At 36.2% G+C, this 19,018-nt stretch overlaps 1 protein-coding gene across 1 annotated transcript in view; it reads right to left on the bottom strand.

The window, feature by feature from the left end:
- The window catches only part of LOC100674781 (sodium channel protein type 3 subunit alpha), an 88,132-nt gene that overhangs the window by 56,162 nt on the left and 12,952 nt on the right, over positions 1-19,018 (bottom strand). The window contains exons 4-9 of the mRNA XM_064287047.1: positions 18,116-18,244; positions 17,568-17,659; positions 16,292-16,564; positions 16,043-16,106; positions 9,068-9,209; positions 8,170-8,376 (exon numbers count right to left, since the gene is read on the bottom strand). Of these exons, the coding sequence (XP_064143117.1) occupies positions 8,170-8,376; positions 9,068-9,209; positions 16,043-16,106; positions 16,292-16,564; positions 17,568-17,659; positions 18,116-18,244 (907 nt within the window). The remainder of the gene's footprint in view (positions 1-8,169; positions 8,377-9,067; positions 9,210-16,042; positions 16,107-16,291; positions 16,565-17,567; positions 17,660-18,115; positions 18,245-19,018) is intronic.

Here is a 19,018-nt window from a genome sequence, read left to right as displayed (position 1 = left end):
GAATATTGGTTAAACTTTTTACAGATGTCATAAAACAACCCTAATTTATATAGCATTTTGTTCTGTCTTCATCACTAGATTATAAACTAGATAGGATTTTGTCATTATGTTTCCATGCCTACTGCCTAGTATATCACTTGACTTAGAAAGGACTCAGTAAATTTTTGGTGAATAAAAATGTAAAAAGACATCTTAGTGTCAGTTGTCTCAGACCTGGGGTTGGAGGGGCAAAACAGGCTTAGCCTTGTCTCTTCAAGATCTCATAAAAGATATGTGTAAGAATGGTCTATATAACAGTAAAAATATTTTAGGAAGGAATGAAGATAAAACCCATTCATAATGCTTTTACAACAATTTGTGATTTATGTTTCTTTCTTCCTGAGAAGTAAAACCTCCCAAGTAGTTCTAGCTCAACAGAAGTTAAAATAAAAAAGTTTTAAAACTAAAGCTGCTATACTTCAAATCCTCCAGGATTAACGTGACTCCAGGGAAGTGAAGTATAATACTAAATATAACAGTAAATTTATGTGTTGAACTAAGCAATACACCAAATACAACATAAGTATTTGTTTATATATGAAACCCATATCTAAGACTCAATATAAGACAATGCCTAGCATATAAATGAAACACTAAGAATTTGCATGTTTATAGAATTTGCGTATCATCAGATAGCCAGATTTTTTATTGAATACTTGATCGTCAGGATCCCTTCTCATATCATCTATGATCACAGATGAGGAAATATGAAGGATCCCCTTATGCATAAACTGAAGTGAGTGAATCCTTATCTGTAGCAAGTTAAGTACAGTTGCAGAGTAATCGGCACATGTTGTTGGTAGATGCTATGGATTCATAGTGACTCTATGTACTACAGAACGAAACACTGGTCCTTTGCCATGCTCACAATCGTTGTTATGCTTAGGCCCATTGTTGCAGCCACTGTGTCAGTCCATTTCGTTGAGGGTCTTCCTCTTTTTCGCTGACCCTGTACTCTATCAAGCATGATGTCCTTCTCCAGGGACTGATCCCTCCTGACAACACGTTCAAAGTATATAAGGTGCAGTCTCGCTGTCTTTGCTTCTAAGGAGCATTCTGATTGTACTTCTTCCAAGACAGATTTGTTCATTCTTTTGGCAGTCCATGGTATATTCAATACTCTTTGCCAATACCACAATTCAAAGGCATCTATTCTTCTTCGATCTTCCTTATTCATTGTCCAGCTCTCACATGCATAACATGCAATTGAAATACCATGGCTTGAGTCAGGCGCACCTTAGTCTTCAGGGTGACATCTTTGCTTTTCAACGCTTTAAAGAGGTCTTTTGCAGCAGATTTGCCCAACACAATGCATCTCTTGATTTCTTGACTGCTGCTTCCATGGCTGTTGATTGTGGATCCAAGTAAAATGAAATCCTTGACAACTTCAATCTTTTCTCCGTTTATTATGATGTTGCTTATTGGTCCAGTTGTGAGGATTTTTGTTTTATGTTGAGGTGTAATCCGTACTGAAGACTGTGGTCTTTGATCTTCATCAGTAAGTGCTTCAAGTCCTCTTTGCTTTCAGCAAACAAGGTTATGTCATCTGCATATCACAGGTTGTTAATGAGTCTTCCTCCAATCCTGATGCCCCATTCTTCTTCATACAGTCCAGCCTCTCAAATTATTTGCTCAGCATACAGGTTGAACAGGTATGGTAAAAGGACACAATGCTGATGCACACCTTTCCTGATTTTAAACCACACAGTATGCCCTTGTTCTATTTGAACAACTGCCCCTTGATCTGTTTCAGATTCCTCATGAGCACAATTAAGTGTTCTGGAATTTCAATTCTTTGCAGTGTTATCCATAATTTGTTATGATCCACACAGTCAAATCGGCACATAGGAGGTACATAATATACAGCATTTGTTTAAAGAATAAACAGGCAAATATCCTTTTTTATCTGAATAAAGGCCTTAATTCATCTTTCCACTTTTTTAGTCACAAATGCACAACACACAGTTCTAATCACTTATTGACTTGTTTGCCACTAGAGACAAAGGAAATGGTGATAATACTCCCTTGTCGTAATCCTGAACCTCATGTTCATTTAAATCACTTCCGGAATTTGTTTTGCATAAGACGTGCTTCCCCTACCTATTCTGGGTAACAGTTCAAATAACGCAAAATCAAAACAGATTTCTAAGGCAACAAAGGTAACCCTCCGACACAACATATTTTTAATGTCACTCATCAACTCAAATCTGTCACTTGTTCCATTTCCAGAGATTTGCCAATCCCCTCAAACGCAGATGTTTCCTGTCGTCTCCCATGTCTGTGTACCTGTTTATACCCAGTCCTATAACACTGCCAATGTCCTGCTTACTTAGAACAATAGTGTCACTTTCACAACTGAGCTGTTTATTTTCACTTTAACATTAATAAATACATGCTTAATTAACACAGGGAACATTTTCTTCTCACAGCATTTTTGTGTGATTCAAAGTAAGCTTCTGTAACTCACTGAATCTGTTTATCTATATGTTCTTTAAAAAATGTAATCATGTGACTGTCTTTGTGATGATACTTTATTCATTTTAAACCTAATATCTAGTTTTAAAATCCTATTTGAAACTACAAGACATTAACTATACCTGTTTCAGTTTTATCCCTGACTATATTATACTAGATATCATAAATATCACTAATTCTGTCTCAAAGCCTACTGTTAACAATTTTTTATCAGACCAGTGTAAACTGCTATGGTATATACTAAGCTGGGTGATACTGGACATTTAAAGATCACAAATTAGATGCCAAACACAACTAAGATGATCGAAGATAAGGCATTTATTTCTTTTTAGGGGTTTGTCTTTATCTGTTTAAGCTGCACTTGACTTGTGAGTCCATAGAGCTTAAAAACCCACCCATTGCTGTCGAGTTGATTCTGACTCACAGCAATCCTATAGGGACGAGTAGAACTGCCCCATAGAGTTTCCAAAGCTGTAATCCTTATGAAAGCAGAATGTCACATCTTTCTCTTGTAGTGGCTGGTGAGTTTGAACTGCCAACTTTACAGTTAGCAGCCGAGCGCTTAACAACTGCACCATCAGGGATCCTTCCATTGAGTTTAGTATATAATTTTTTCATGTCCAAATAGTGACTAGCGCTAGGAAGTGACTCAACAGATACTAAAAAAAAAAAAAAATGGAAGTTATGCTAGGTATCATGAAGTCATTGATTCGTTGGTAACTTTGAAAAGTCACAGGTGTTTAGCAAGACTTGAATTACACTGAAGCATAAATGATCTCATAGGTAGGATAAGTTTCTCTTTCTGCCTCCAATCCCCTCCTTCTGCTTCAACATTGGCTACTGAGTCGTCATTGTTACCTGCGTCATCAATAAGGAACTAAAATTAGTTGGGTACTGTGCCATTCCAGTCAGTACTGAAACACTTTCCACAATCAATATGAAATTTTGAATGTATGAAGCTAAATCTGAGTCAAACCTTGATGATTTGGCTAGTGGACTCCAATAACTGACTTTTATTAAGTGAAAAGAACTGGCATTATATTTTTGCTGACCTAATTTTTAAAATTATAATGTGAATAATTGTTTTTTTTTCAAACTTCTATTAACCATACTATATTTTTATTTCTAAATTCAAGTAAATATACTCTTAATTGATGCCATATTTTACCCTAACATGGCTATATTTCAGAATAGGACTCTAACTCCGGTATTTTGTGTCTGCATAGTGTTTTCAGCCACATTTCTCTGTTTTTCTAAATTATCATAAAATAACCCAATGCATTAAAATACAGTTATATGCAATGTATAAATTCTAAAAACATTCATTTACAGTTTTGAAACAAAGACATTCCTTGACCTGTAAATAAGCATTTTATTTCATTATCTTACAAATATATTTTGTTTACAGTGACCTAAAATAAAACTCTTAAATAATTGAACTTTCTGGCAAGCATGAAGAATACTTTATAAGATTTTCAGGAATCACCAAATTTGTTTACATTTTTTGTTTTAAAATCAATAAAGTATAATCATATTACTACTGTGTACCCAATGGTAAGATGAAAACAACAAAAGCAACCACGATCAGCAAATGCTGTCTGTGGTTGGGCTAACTAGCTAAGCAATTCATTGCTACATCCTTGTCTCACCAAAAAATGCCTCAAAAAAAAAAGGATCTAATGCTGTATGTTAGGCATCTTCAGAGCAGTTAAAAACTTAAACCTAAAAATTTCAAGGATATATTGTCATTAAGGTAATTCCTCAAGTAGCTGGAAACTTTTATCTGAAAATATAAATTTTAAAAAAGTCTCTATGTCAAACAGTTATTTGGATTTTCACCTTTGGCAAAGATGGAGTAAGAGGCACCGATATACTCCCCTTGTTGAAACAAATACTAAGAGAGATGAAACCCGTGAGATAATGGTTTTCAAGACCCTGGACATCTTTCAGTGATGTTCTGAGGTTTTGGGAAATTGGGAACAAATGAGACAAGTTGCTTTTCTCACCTTACTCCCTTGAATTTCTAGACTGAGGTACAGAGAGGAGGAACCTAGGTAAAGCCTGGCAGACTCCCTGGGATTAGGAAATGGAGCTGAGAGTCCAGGGAGACCAAGGTGGCTGGAAATCATAGGTCAGAGTACTGAGTAGAGAGAAAACTCTGGAGATCTTTGGAGGGCCTTCCTTGAGTATTCAGAAGATTGATCAATGCATACATGTGAGGAAACCACCTAAAATTAAGGATTAAAGAAAACACTGCCCAGTACTCACATGGGGCCAGGAATAGTGCCTCTTCCTACCAGCCAGACTGATAAACACTTCATTATAAACGGGGCATTGGATAGACTTTTCAGAAGGGTCTTGACTCAGTAGTGGGAATAATTAGCCCTAGACTAAGTGCTTTTCTAGTCCTACCTAGCAAATTTTCAAAGCAAGATGCAAAAGGATCACACTGTTGTTGATAAGCAATATACCAAAACAAACTCAATAATTTTCACAGGAATACGAAAATATTGAGCACCCAAAAAAGTCTGGAATGTAACTGAAGATTTCTAGGCATACAAAAAAAGCAGGAATATATGATCTATAATGAAGAGAAGAATCACTCAAAAACAATCAAGAACTGACACAGAAATTAGAATTAGCAGACAGGACATTAAAAGCTATAACTGTAATGCAAATACTGAAAACGTTAATTAAAGACATAGGAGGTATAAGAAAAAGATCCAAATCAAACTTTTATAGATGAAAACTATAATGTCTAAAATGAAAATATACTTGGTGGCATTAACGGCAGGTCAGACATTGCAGACGAAAAGATAATAAACTTGAAAACATAGCTATAGAAAGTATCCAAACAAGCTGATTCAAAACTTCATGTGGAAATACAAAGGCCTCAGAATAGCCAAAATAGCTTAAAAAGAGCAAAGTTGGAGAGTTACCACTATCTAATTTCAAGACTTATTACAAAGCTACAGTAATTAGGAGTGTGGCATTGGTGTAAAGACAGACAAATAAATCAGTTGAACAGGATATAGTCCAGAAACAGGTTCACTAACATATGGCCAACTGGTTTTTAATGAACGTTCAAAGGCAATTTAGTAGAGAAAAGATACTCTGTTCAACAAATATAGTGCGGGAATAATTAGATATCTATATGCAAAAAAATGACTCGACACATATCTTGCACCTTACACATAACTTAACTAAAAATGAGCCATCAACCTATACGTAAAACCTAAAACTATAAAATCTCTAGAAGGAAAGGTAGGAGAAAATCTTTGTGATGATGGCTTAGGCAAAGATTTCTCAGGTATGACACCAAAAGCATGATCAACAAACAAACTCGATGAATTGTACTTTATCTGCTCTTCAAAATATACTGTTAGGAGAATGAAAAAATGAGTCACAGATTGGAAGAAAATATCTGCAAACATGTATATGATAAAGGACTTGTACCCAGAATATATAAAGAGCCCTCAAAACTCAGTAAAAACAAACAACCCTATTATGAACATGGGAAAAAATATTTCAACAGGCACTTCACCAAAGAAGCTATGCAGATGGCAAATCAAAACATGAAAAGATACTCAGCATCATTGTTGTTGTTGTTAGGTGCCGTCGAGTTGGTTACAACTCATAGCAACCCTATGCACAACGGAACAAAACACTGTCCAGACCTGAGCCATCCTTACAGTTGTTGTTATGCTTGAGCTCATTGTTGCAGCCATGTCAGTCTACCTTGTTGAGGGTCTTCCTCTTTTCCCCTGACCCTGTACTCTGCCAAGCATGATGTCCTTCTCCAGGGACTGATCCCTCCTGACAACATGTCCAAAGTATGTAAGATGCAGTCTCGCCATCCTTGCTTCTTAGGAGCATTCTGGTTGTACTTCTTCCAAGACAGATCTGTTCATTCTTTTGGCAGTCGATGGTATATTCAATATTCTTTGCCAACACCACAATTCAAAGGTGTCAGTTCTTCTTCGGTCTTCCTTATTCATTGTCCAGCTTTCACATGCATATGATGTGATTGAAAATACCATGGCTTGGGTCAGGTGCACCTTAGTCTTCAAGGTGACATCTTTGCTCTTCGCCGCTTTAAAGAGGTCCTTTGCAGCAGATTTGGCCAATGCAATGCGTCTTTTAATTTCTTGACTGCTGCTTCCATGGCTGTTCATTGTGGATCCAAGTAAAATGAAGTCCTTGACAACTTCAATCTTTTCTCCATTTACCATGATGTTGCTCACTGGTCCAGTTAGGAGAATTTTTGTTTTCTTTATGTTGAGGTGCAAGCCATACTGAAGGCTGTGGTCTTTGATCTTCGTTAGTAAGTACTTAAGTTCTCTTAACTTTGAGCAAGCAAGGTTGTGTCATCTGCATAGCACAGGTTGTTAATGAGTCTTCCTCCAATCATGATGCCCCATTCTTCTTCATATAGTCCAGCTTACAGACTGAAGAGGTATGGTGAAAGAATACAACCCTGACACACACTTCTCCTGACTTTAAACCAGTCAGTATCCCCTTGTTCTGTCTGAACAACTGCCTCTTAATCTATGTAAAGGTTCCTCACGAGCACAATTAAGTATTTTGGAATTCCCATTCTTCGCAATGTTTTCCATAATTATCAACATTCAACATCATTAATCATTAATAAAATGCAAAAGTGATGAGATATTTATTAGAATGGTTAAAACGAAAACACTGTCCATATCAAATGGCGAAGATGTGGAGAAACTATAACTCTAACCGGTATGAATCAGATTTTTATTATGTTTCTCAATGATTTTCACTTTTTTTTTTTTAATCAAATACTATGCTTCTGTCTCTTCTCCTGAAGACACGAACATGAATGTTCCATTCACCACTTCCTTAGCCCAAATGGCTTTTAATATTAATGACAACCTAAATTTGGAATCTTACTGCAGATGCCTTGCTGATATCCTGATTATGAGATGTAGCAAATACATTTTGTGCTACAGAAATTCCAAAGAATGGTTAAGCATAAAAAAAAAAAAAACTAAAACTCATTACATAAGATTTTCTTATTAACATTTGAGGTCAAGTTACTTCAGAATAAAATCTCAGATGTCATAATTAGAGGTGAGACACTAATAGCTGGAAATATCAGTTATATTTCTTTTCCAAATTAAACCTAAAATCAAACCCATTCCCCAGCCCCCCACCAGGTTTCATAAGTCAGTTGCACAGTAAACTTTATCCCAGATATGTTTTTTACCCCCAGCTAATTTCCTTATAATGATTCCTGGTGGCACAGTGGGTAAGCACTTGGCTGCTGACAGGTCAGTAGTTTGAACCCACCAACCACTCTGTGGGAGAAAGATGTGGCAGTCTGCTTTCATAAAGATTACAACCTTGGAAACCCTCTGGGCCAGTTCTACCCTGTCCTATAGGGTCGCTATGAGTCAGAATAGATTTGATGGCAACGGATTTTCCTTATATATAATTTCTAAAAGAAATTCCTTTCATATCAGCTTCAGAAACAATTCTAGGTTTGAATATCCTTCTCTTTTCTGATGACAATGCCTGTATACCAAATGAAAAGCCAGCTCGAATTTGACCTCTCTGGAACAACAATAATCCTACCTAGAAATGAGAATAATAATAATAAATAAAGCTTTGCTTGTTATCATTCAGTACCTGAGCTTCTTCCTGTTGCTTTTTAAGTTGTTCGAGCATCTGCTGAAATTCAGCCTCTTTCTGCTCTGCTTCTTCCAAGGTGGCCTGATTCTGTTCCTCGTAGGCCATGGCCACCACAGCCAGAATCAAATTCACCAAATAAAAAGAGCCCAAGAAAATCACGAGGACAAAAAAAATCATGTATGTTTTTCCAGCAGCTCGTAATGTCTAGGGAGAAAAAAGGGATAATTTAAGTTTTTTTTAACATAGTCCTCCAAATAAAGATCAGATCACCATATTTAGATAGTAAGAAGACTAATTAAGTACCCAATGTATTTTGATCAAGATTTTTTTTCTTTTTATCTGAGGCTTGACTACAGAGTCATTTGATATAAAAACACACTTATGCAAATTAGTATATATTGAATACATATTTGAGCCCCACTAAAATGCTTATCCTGGGGCCCATGATGCAGGGCTATATTGTGAGAATCCTGTGGTTCTACTTCAGTGGGAGCCTACTTTCCACCCTATCTAGAGATAACTTCTTTCTTCCCTCCTCCTCGGGCCCTCATTCACTATTGCTTTAATTTGGAATTTCTATATAATTGCCTTTGTTTTTGGTTTTTCATATGCTCTTTCTACCTCCACAACTAGATAATAAACTCTTCAAAGTCAAGAACATTCTCTGTATCCTCCATAGCCCTTAGCAGAATGCCTCTTATATAAGAATCTTTCATTATATACGTACTGACTGAATGAGCAACTGGGATCCTAGGCACGCTCCCTTTATACTGGACTCTCTTCTATAGCCAGCCATAGTGTTATAATTATGTCCACACATGTTGTAAGTATACATACATATAATTTTACGTATGTTCATGCATATACATTCTAGGCATGCTACTTCGGACCTTACCAACTGGTAAAGGTTTTCCCAGTAGTCCTGAGTCATGAGGCGAAATAGAGACAAAAAAGCCCAACTAAAGGTGTCAAAGCTTGTATAGCCATAGTTGGGGTTCCGACCAGCTTTCACACAGATGTATCCTTCCGGACACTGGCTATAAGAGAGAGAAATGGAGGTAAGGTCAGCACTGCAATTTCAGTTGATCTTGATTTATAGGAATTGTCAAAACCTGGAGTTGCTGTCTGTAATGAATTTTCTCGCCTTCATTTCCGGAACACTTTAGGTGATTGCTCACAGTGAAACTGTTATCAGATGAAATTTATTACAAAAACCAATAGAAAACTTAGTTGCAAAGAAGTCGGATTTATAGACATCTAGAATGGCAGAAAGGTACCAACTATTCTGACATCATCAATATCCCACTCTTTACAAAGTAGCAAGCACCAGTGGTTAAAAATTAGAAATCAGAAAACAGCCAAAGGGTAGGGAGCCACCTACTGAGCTAATATATTAGCCACTTCTGTAGAATTTTTTTTTAATAAAACTTGTATTTGAAAACAGTTTTAGATTTACAGAAAAATTATGAAGATAGTATAGAGAGTTCTCATCTATCCTATGCCCAGTTTTCCCCTATTATTAATATCTTACATTAGTGTGGTACATCTGAATCAGTATTGATACATTATTACTAACTAAAAAAAAAAAAATTACTGTTAATTATGACTCATGGCGACCCCATATGTGTCAGAGTACAACTGTGCTCTATATGCTTTTCAATGGCTGATTTGTTTTGGAAGTAGATTGCCAGAATTTTCTTCTGAGGTGCCTCTCAATGGACTTGAACTGCCAACCTTTCAGTTGGCAGCCTAGCTCCTTCACGGTTTGCACCACCCAGGGGTTCCCATTATAAACTAAAGCCCATATGTTATTTAGATTTCTTCAGTGTTTCCCAAATATCTCTTTTATGTTTCAGGACATCATCTGGGGTCCTACATTACATTAGTCGTCGTTTAGGCTCTTTTTGATTGTGACCATTTCTCAGACTTTCCTTGTTTTTTATGATCTTGACACTTTTGAGGAGTACCGGTCAGCTATTTTGTAGAATGCTTTTCAACTGGAGTTTATCTACAGTTTTTCTCCTGATTAGACTAGGGCTGTGGATTTTGCGGAGGAAGACCACAGAGGTAAAATGTCATTTTCATTACATCATATCAAGGGCACATGCTATCAGTATGATTATCACTGTTGACGTTAACCTTTGTCATCTGGCTTGAAGTAGTGTTTGTCAGGTTTCTCCATGGTAAAGTTACTCTCTCCCTCCTCCCTGTTCCCACTGCATTTTTGGGAAGAAAGGCACTATAAGCAGCTGCGTTTAAAGAATGGAGAGTTAAGATCCATCATCTAATGGTGGAGTACCTACATAAATAACTTGGAATTTTTTTTGCACAGGAGATTTGTCTATTCTCCCTTATTTATGTATTTATTCAATCATTTAATTATATCAGTGTATACTTGTGGAATTTATTTTATAACTTTGGACTGTAATCCAATTATAATGTTGTTGTTGCTCAGATTGTTCCAGCTTTAGTCACTGGGAGCTTTCTGAGTTTGCTACCATATTCTTTTGAAATAACCATGGATGTGTGTGTTTGGCTTTTGTTTTAGTACTCTCTTAACTTTCTGGCATTACAAGATACTCCAGATTCACACTGTATATTTCTTACTCCAGGCCTAAAACCAGCCATTTCTCCAAAGCCCCCTGGTTCCTTTTATTGGAGAATGGTATTGTAAAATCAAGATCTGGGTGCTAGCTCTGTTTGTTGCTACTGGGGTGTCATTGCTTCTAGACCGTAGTGGCCCACAGAGCAAGGAGATATATGTGTGTACACTAACTCACATATATTCACACTTGTATGCGTGTAACCTATGTATGTGTGGAAAGTATTCCTATATATAACTATCTCTGTCTAGATTAAATTAAATGTGAGTTTGTACTGATTTCTCCAAACCTAATCTATTACCATGTGGATCATTCTGGACTCCTTCCCTTGCTTATCTTAACCTCCCACTCCAACAGTAAGAAACCTGGCTCCTAACATGTACCATTGATTTACTTAATTGCTCAATTCCAATAGGCATGCCTATCCAAAAAAAAAAAAACCAAACACGTTGGTTTAGTCAATTCCAACTCATAGCAACCCTATAGGAGAGAAATGCCCCATAGGGTTTCCACAGAGTGGCTGGGGGATTTGAACTGCTGACCTTTCGGTTAGCAGCTGAGCTCTTAACCACCCAGGCACTAGGGTCCCAGGCATCATAGTTATTTCAAAATTGTTAACCCGTAATGCCATGGAAAACAACTTTACCAAAGAGAGCATAGTTTTTTTTGTCTTAGTCTTACAGACTACTCATTTCCAAAGTTATTTAGGCCAGTATCTTATTTCTCCACCTCCTTCAGTGGGGTTGTTTCATACACTTATAATATATTTAGAATCTTCTGTCATATTCTATATTCCAATTTGGGATCTCCCAGTCTCACAAATGAATTCATAAAACTTTGCATAATTAAGGCTCATTCTTTGTGCTGTGAATTTCTATGAGTTTTGACAAATACTTAACGTTTTATATTCACCGTGACAGTATCATACAGAATAGTTCCTCCACCCTAAGGCATCCTCTGTCTTCACCTCTTCAACTCCCTCAATCCTGATTCATACGGTATGTAGCTTGTAGCTTTTTTGGATTTTTTTTTTCACTTAGTAATATGCATTTAAAATTCATCAATGTCTTTTTGTGACTTGGTAGCTCATTTCTTTTTATCACTGAGTAATATTCTATTGTCTGGATATACCACAGTTTGTTTATCCATTAGCCTACTGAAGGTGATTCCAGTTTTTGGAGATTATGAATAAAGCTGCCATAAACAGTCATTTGCATGGTTTTGTGTGGACATGTTTTCAAATCAGCTGGATAAATACCTAGTAGCTCAATTGATAGTTCATATGGTAACACTATGTTTAACTTTGTAAGAAATTGCCAAACTGCCTTCCAAAATGGCTATACCATTTTGCTTTCCCACCAGCAGTAAATGCAAGTTCCTACTGTTCCACTTATTTTTTAAGGCATTTTAATAAGTGCATAGTGGTATCTCATTGTTGTTTTAATTCATCATTCCCTAATGAGAAATGATATTGAGAATCTTTTAATATTTTTAATCTCCGTCTATATATCATCTCTAGTCAAGTGTCTATTCATATCTTTTGCCTATTTTGTAACTGGGTTTGTTTTCTTATTGTTTCTTTGTATATCTTGGATACAAGTTCTTCATCAGATATCTGTTGTGAAAATATTTTCTACTAGTCTGTGACTTGTCTTTTCATTCTCTTAACAGTGTATTTTGCAAGCAAAACTTATTTTTAATTTTACTGAAGTCCAACTTATTAATTTTTTTTTTCATAGATTGTGCTATTGGTGTTGTATTTAAAAACTTATCACTAAACCCAAGGTCATGTAGATTTTACCCTCCTCTATTTTCTCCAAGAAGTTTTATAGCTTTTTAATTTACATTCAGATCTATGATTCATTTTAAGTTAACTTTTATATAAGATGTAAGACCTGTATCTAGGTTCATATTTCTTCATATATATCTCCAATCATTCCAGAAATATTTGTTGAAAAGTCTATCCTTTCCCCATTGATTTGAATTTGTTCCTTTGTCAAAAATCAGTTGGCTCTATTTGTTTGTGACTATTTCTGGGCTCTCTAGTCTGTTCCATTGATCTATGTATTTATCCTTTTGCCAATACTATGCTATCTTGTTTACTGTGGATTTATACTAAGTATTGAAATTGAGTAGATTTCTATAGAATTTTATTTGATATTTAACAATAGAGTGGCTGTCAATTTTACCATGAAAATTACTTAAATGATAGTGGCATAATCCATAAATGGGAGTGATTATTAAGGTTTACTAAGGATAAAGTATACATTAACCAACCTTACACACAATTTTATCTGGGCTTTTACAGTAACCATAATAATAAAAGTAGTAGTTAAAATGCAAGAAACTCTTATGACTGACCAGGTGCTAGTTCAAGTGCTTTATGTGTATTAAATAATTAATCATCACAACAACACTAAGAGAGAGATTGTATTACTTTCCCCATTTTAGAGATGAGTAAACTGAAGTGCAGAGAGATTAGGATACCTTTCCAAGGTCAAAGAGTTTGTAAGTGGTAGAAGTAGGATTTGAATCCAGGTGTATATGAACTCCAGAACCTATGCCCTTTGCTACTACCATCTCCTAACAAAAGCTGGAAGAACTATCAGGAAAAACTTTTTGCCAAAGTGCCCACTATATGACTAGTATACATTTTCATTAACACCCTTAGGTTTTCATGGTTACACCAGTTTCTCATTTTTTGGAAGACCTCAGAATATGTTGATGTTCTATGACCTAAGAGTTGTTCTTGCTATTCCTTGATTCTTAAAAAAGTTCTTGATATACCTTGTTTTAAAATAAAATTTACAATATTCTTGGAAGTATGTTAACTGTGATAGACTAGCCGGATTATAGAATGTGAACAAAATAAATCTGTCAAATATGTAGATTCAGACTTGGATACGCCTTTGGCATACATGTGCCCCATGGCTCCTTTACACGTAGGTCTTCGTGCTATTTAAGATAAGAATGCTGAAGTCCAGTTAACTGAGATGTCCCATGAAACGATGACTCTAAACCTCCAAACCAAGGAATCAAATCCCATGAGGTGTTTGTTTGTACATAAGCAGCCTCAGCAGCTACTCTTTATTTTTTTTGTCATTGTTTTTTGTTGTCTTTTGTCACTGTTATAAATATATCTATCACACAACTTTTGCCAGTTAAGCTGTTTTTTAATTTTTTTGTGTGCTTTAGGTGAAAGTTTACAGCACAACTTAGTTTCTCATTCAAAAATTTATACACAAACTCTTTTGTGACATTGCTTGCAATCTCTGCAATGTGTCAGCACTCTCCCCCTTTCCCTTTACACCTCTGGTTCCCTGTGTCCATTTGTCCAGTTTTCCTTTCCCTTCCTTCCTTCTTTGTCTTTGCTTTTGGGTAGGAACTGCCCATTTGGTCTTGCATACTTGATTGAACTAAGAAGCACATGCCTCATGTGTGTCATTTTTTGTCTAATCTTTGGCTGAAAGGTAGTCTTTGGGAGTGGCTTCAGTTCCAAGTTAGCATTGTGTCCAGGGGCCATAGTCTTGGGGGTTCTTCTAGTCACAGTCAGACCAGTAAGTTTGGTCTTTTTTGTGAATTTGAATTTTGTTCTACATTTTTCTCCTTCTCTGTCTGGGATCCTCTGTTGGGGGGGCTCCCTGTCAGAGTGTTCGGTGTTGTTAGCCAGGCACCATCTAGTTCTTTTTGGGTTCAGGCTGGTGGAGTCTGTGGCTCATGCAGTCCATTAGTACTCTGGACTAATATTTTCCTTGTGTCTTTGGTTTTCTTCTTTCTCCTTTGCTCCAGATGGGATGGCCACTTGTAAACTTTTAAGACCCCAGATGCTATTCACTAAAGTAGGATGTAGAACATAGTCTTTATGAACTATATTATGCCAATTGACCTAGATGTCCCCTGAAGCCATGGTTCCCAGCCCTCAGCCTCAGGGACTCAGTCCTTCAAGGTGTTTGGATGTGTCTAGGAAGCTTCTATGAGTTTGCCTTGTTCAAGTTGTGCTGACTTCCCATATATTGTGTGTTGTCTTTCCCTTCCACCAAGGTTAACTTTTGCCAGTTCAACTTTTTACAGGTGTACAACTTATTGACAGCAATTACATTAATCAGCGGTGGAACCCTGCCCTTAATCAATGTGATTCATCGTGTAGTGCCTGGGGTCTTAAAAGCTTACAAGCAGCCATCTAAAGCACAACAATTGGTCTCTTCACCTGGGGCAACAGAGGAAGAAGGAGAGTTAGGAATAGGAAGAGTAAATGCAATGTGCAGCTAATTGCCTCCATGAATAACCTGCCTCCTTTGCCATGAGACCAGAATAACTGTATGGTGTCTGGCTGCCATTACTGAACATTTTGATCAAAGATTCTATAGAAGAATCCTGATCAAAGGGGGAAAAAATGCAGAATTTCAAATTCTCATGGAACCCATACTTTCTGGAGCCATGAAGGCTGGATGAACCCTTGAAACTGTTGCCCTGAGATAAGCTTTAGACCTCAAAAAAAATATCCCCTGAAGTCTTCTTAAAACCAAAACGTAATTTAACTAGTAAAGAATGTCTGCCTTGAGAATTGTGCTTTTTAAATATCTATATGGGATCAAACTGACAACAGCAACTCAAAAGATTAGATAGGAAACTTAGGGGGCAGTGAGTTTATATTAGTGGGGGAGGAACAACTCAGAAAAGGAAGGTGAGAAGGACTGCACAACTTGAAGAATGTAATCAGTGTCACTGAATTGTACATGTAGAGACTGTTTAATTGGTATATGTTCTGTAGTGTATATTCTCAACAACAACAAAAAAATAAAATGAATTATAAAAAAAATGCTGAAATCTCCAGTTTCCCCTCTGAGCTTGCCCCCTGGAAAGCATATTATATTCTTGATCTTTTCTAGCCACAACAAAACTCATCCTGTCAGTACACACTCACACCAGCCAAAAGTGTGCCCATCTTGTGTTCCTTCCCTGTATTTCCCCAACAGCTCTGATGTGTTTACAGAAGAGACAAATTATGGGCCTCATCGCTTTGGAGCAATATTTCAGGGTCATCTTAACTGTGAAATTCTGGAGAAAATTTCTTCACCGTAAGGGACAATTTTAATGACTGATTTTAGGACCAGTGGCAGTCCAGTAAGGCAAAGAAGGCATTTCCTAGGTAGACAGCACCACACTGTATCATATACATGTTAGGGGGTAGCCTTCTGTATTTTTTCCTACCTGGCTTTTTGCAAAGTGTTACGCATCTTTAAAAATAAAAGAAAAGTTTTCCTTACCCTGCATCTGAGCCATTTCCACAGAGTAAAGGGTCTTTTTGTCCATCCAAAAAGTAAAAGTGACCTGTTAATATAAAGAAAAACTTAATTAATTTATTCCTATTCACAATATGAATAAATGAGTATTTGGCCGTCTCACTTATTTCTAAAGTGGACATCGATAAAAATATATTTACAGAGATGGCCTATTTATAGTGGCAAACTTGTTCAGCAACATGAAGATTAACATAATGTAGCAGTACTTCTTACTGTCATCATCAATGTAATCCTTCCAGTTAAATGTGCTCATTGTCACATTAACAAATGTCCCGTTTGAATCCATTGTGCCATTAAAGTGGGAAGTGATGTTGGTTTCAAAAGCAGAATCGCTTGGGGGCCACTGCAAACATTTATTCCTCAGGTTGCCCATGAACAGCTGCAGCCCAATTAGAGCAAACACACTCAGACAGAACACAGTCAGGATCATGACGTCAGAGAGCTTCTTCACTGACTGGATCAGGGCCCCCACAATGGTCTTTAAACCTGAGAAGAGAACAATAGGTCAGCTTAGAAAGTGTGCCATAAACACAATTTCTTTTTATTACACACACGCATTCTCCTTTCCCCCACAAATGATTGTTTGGCTATTTAGACAGCAAAGCATTATGGATAGCTGGATGGTTTCGAAAATAGATGAAGAGCAGGTTTCATTTATGAACAGTGTGCTTACCAGAGATTCAATATGAATGTTTAAATTTCTAGGCAGGAATTTTTTTTTTTTTGGTTTTATGTACTGTCATGAAAATGTGAAAAACTTGCAGTTATTTTTCATTTCAGATTTCGTGTTTCATAAGGCTATTTTCCTCCAACTCATTCTTTATACTAGCCTCCAAGTAGCAGTGATTTAGAGGAGAAAATAATTTTTAGATAGTAAAAATTCTATGTCTATGCTGCTCAGTAATAACCTTTTTTCCTTTATAAAAGGAGATCCATTTTCAAAATAGATCTACAGTGAGTATAAAATCCAGATCAATTAGTAAAGCCATGGTAGTATGCTTTTTCTGAATACACAAGAGAAAACTTTACATCAGAAATGCAAAAAAAAAAAGGAAACGAGAGCAAAACTAGTACTTTTTATAGATGTCTCATGCAATTATCTGTTAAACTCAAAGGCTGACTTTATAAATAAGCGTGTCATGTCTAAAATTTTAGGAAATGAGCTGTCATTGAAGCATCATTTGGCATTCTGGAATTTGACTAACAAGAATACTAAGCAATAAGGCTAATGTTATAAGCGTGATTTCGACCTCAATATTATTGCAGTGTATTTAAAATCAGCCTCGGTGTTTAACCTCGCTCTCACCTGGGATGACTGAAATGGTTTTCAATGCTCGGAGAACTCTGAATGTTCTCAACGCTGAGACATTGCCCAGATCCACAAACTCTGTCACATATCTGTAATAGGGAGTTCACACACAAACACAATAACACACAAGAAAAGTTGGAGATATTAGGGGCCTACCACCTTACATCAGTCACTTCTTACCTGGGATTACAGAAATAGTTTTCAGAGCTCTCAAGACTCTGAAAGTTCGAAGAGCTGAAACATTGCCTAGGCTTACAAATTCTGTTACATACCTGTAGAATTAAATCAGAGTTACTGATAGTTTTGGCAAAGTTTATACTAAATAAAGAATTAATGCTGGTTTAGCACATGGGCCCCTTGAGTTTAACAAGAACTGCAATAGACTTCAGGGAGCCATACACTGAGAGGTGCTTTTATGGAATAAATTCTGTTGCTTTTTTTCAATGTAATTTTCACTGATATGAGCAAGTTTGTTTGCAAAACTAATCAAGGTACAGTTGGAGCCATTAAACCATAGTCAATGAATAACTTCGTTCTGATGAAGAGAAAGTAATTCCATTTATGGTTCATTTACCTTGCAATATATACTCTATATTTTCAAAATGTCTGAGGTACGTGGTTAACTTGGCTAACAAGAAAATCCTACACTTAAAATATGCCCTATCAACCTGATTTATGCTGCAACTGTTTTCATCCACTGAGTTTTTTAAGTTTTCAAAAATACTCACGCCATCACAATGACACTGAAATCCAGCCAGTTCCATGGATCCCGAAGGAATGTAAAATCCTCTAAGCAAAACCCTCTTGCCAAGATTTTTATAAGTGACTCAAAGGTATAGATTCCTGTGAATGTGTACCTAGGAAAAGCATTCAAGTGAAAGTTAACAATTTTACTTAAACTGTTAAAATTATTTTCAAATACAGCCAATCCTATACTTTTTCAATTTTTCAGTTTGCTACAACCTTGTTCTTTATTCCTACTTACCAAAGAATCTTCTAGTTTAATTAATCTTGCAAACCTTAGTAAAGAGTTAAACTGATGACAAAATATTGTATACCAAATGAACGTAGTCTTGTTTAACTATGTTTAGATTAATAGTGTCATATATTTTATGGGTATCATCAAGCTTGAACCTTTAGAGAGGCGCTGTCTGATAGAAACATAATACAAGACACACATGTAATTTTAAAACTTATGGTAGCCCATAAAAAAGTAAGAATTTAATTTTGTTATATTTTATTTGAACCATTGTATCCAAAATATTTTTATTTCAACAATTGAGACTAGTTAGATTTCAAGTGTCTAGTACCAATCTTATTGGATAGCACAGCTCTAGAGGCAGCATTTCTTAGATTCCTTTATTAAATGAAATATTTCGTTCACATTTTCTTGGTGATCAGACTTATTTTCAGAAATATTTTACATTTATAATCTAGAAAATATACTTCTCAGCTTTCTTTGATTTTTAAGACTCACAGAGTTAATAAAACTGCTTCTCTCTACTTAGAAAGATCAACTTGTATCTGTCTGTTTAGCTGTCTATTCATCTATCTATAATCAGAAGAAATATTTTAGTTCTGTAGTATTTTATATGTGTGATTACACAATTATCAGAATTCAGGGATAAAAC

This window comes from Loxodonta africana, chromosome 6 (genome assembly GCF_030014295.1).
Source record: "Loxodonta africana isolate mLoxAfr1 chromosome 6, mLoxAfr1.hap2, whole genome shotgun sequence".
Taxonomy (NCBI): domain Eukaryota; kingdom Metazoa; phylum Chordata; class Mammalia; order Proboscidea; family Elephantidae; genus Loxodonta; species Loxodonta africana.
Note: the sequence above shows the minus strand (reverse complement) of the source record. Positions and strands in the feature narration are given on the sequence as shown.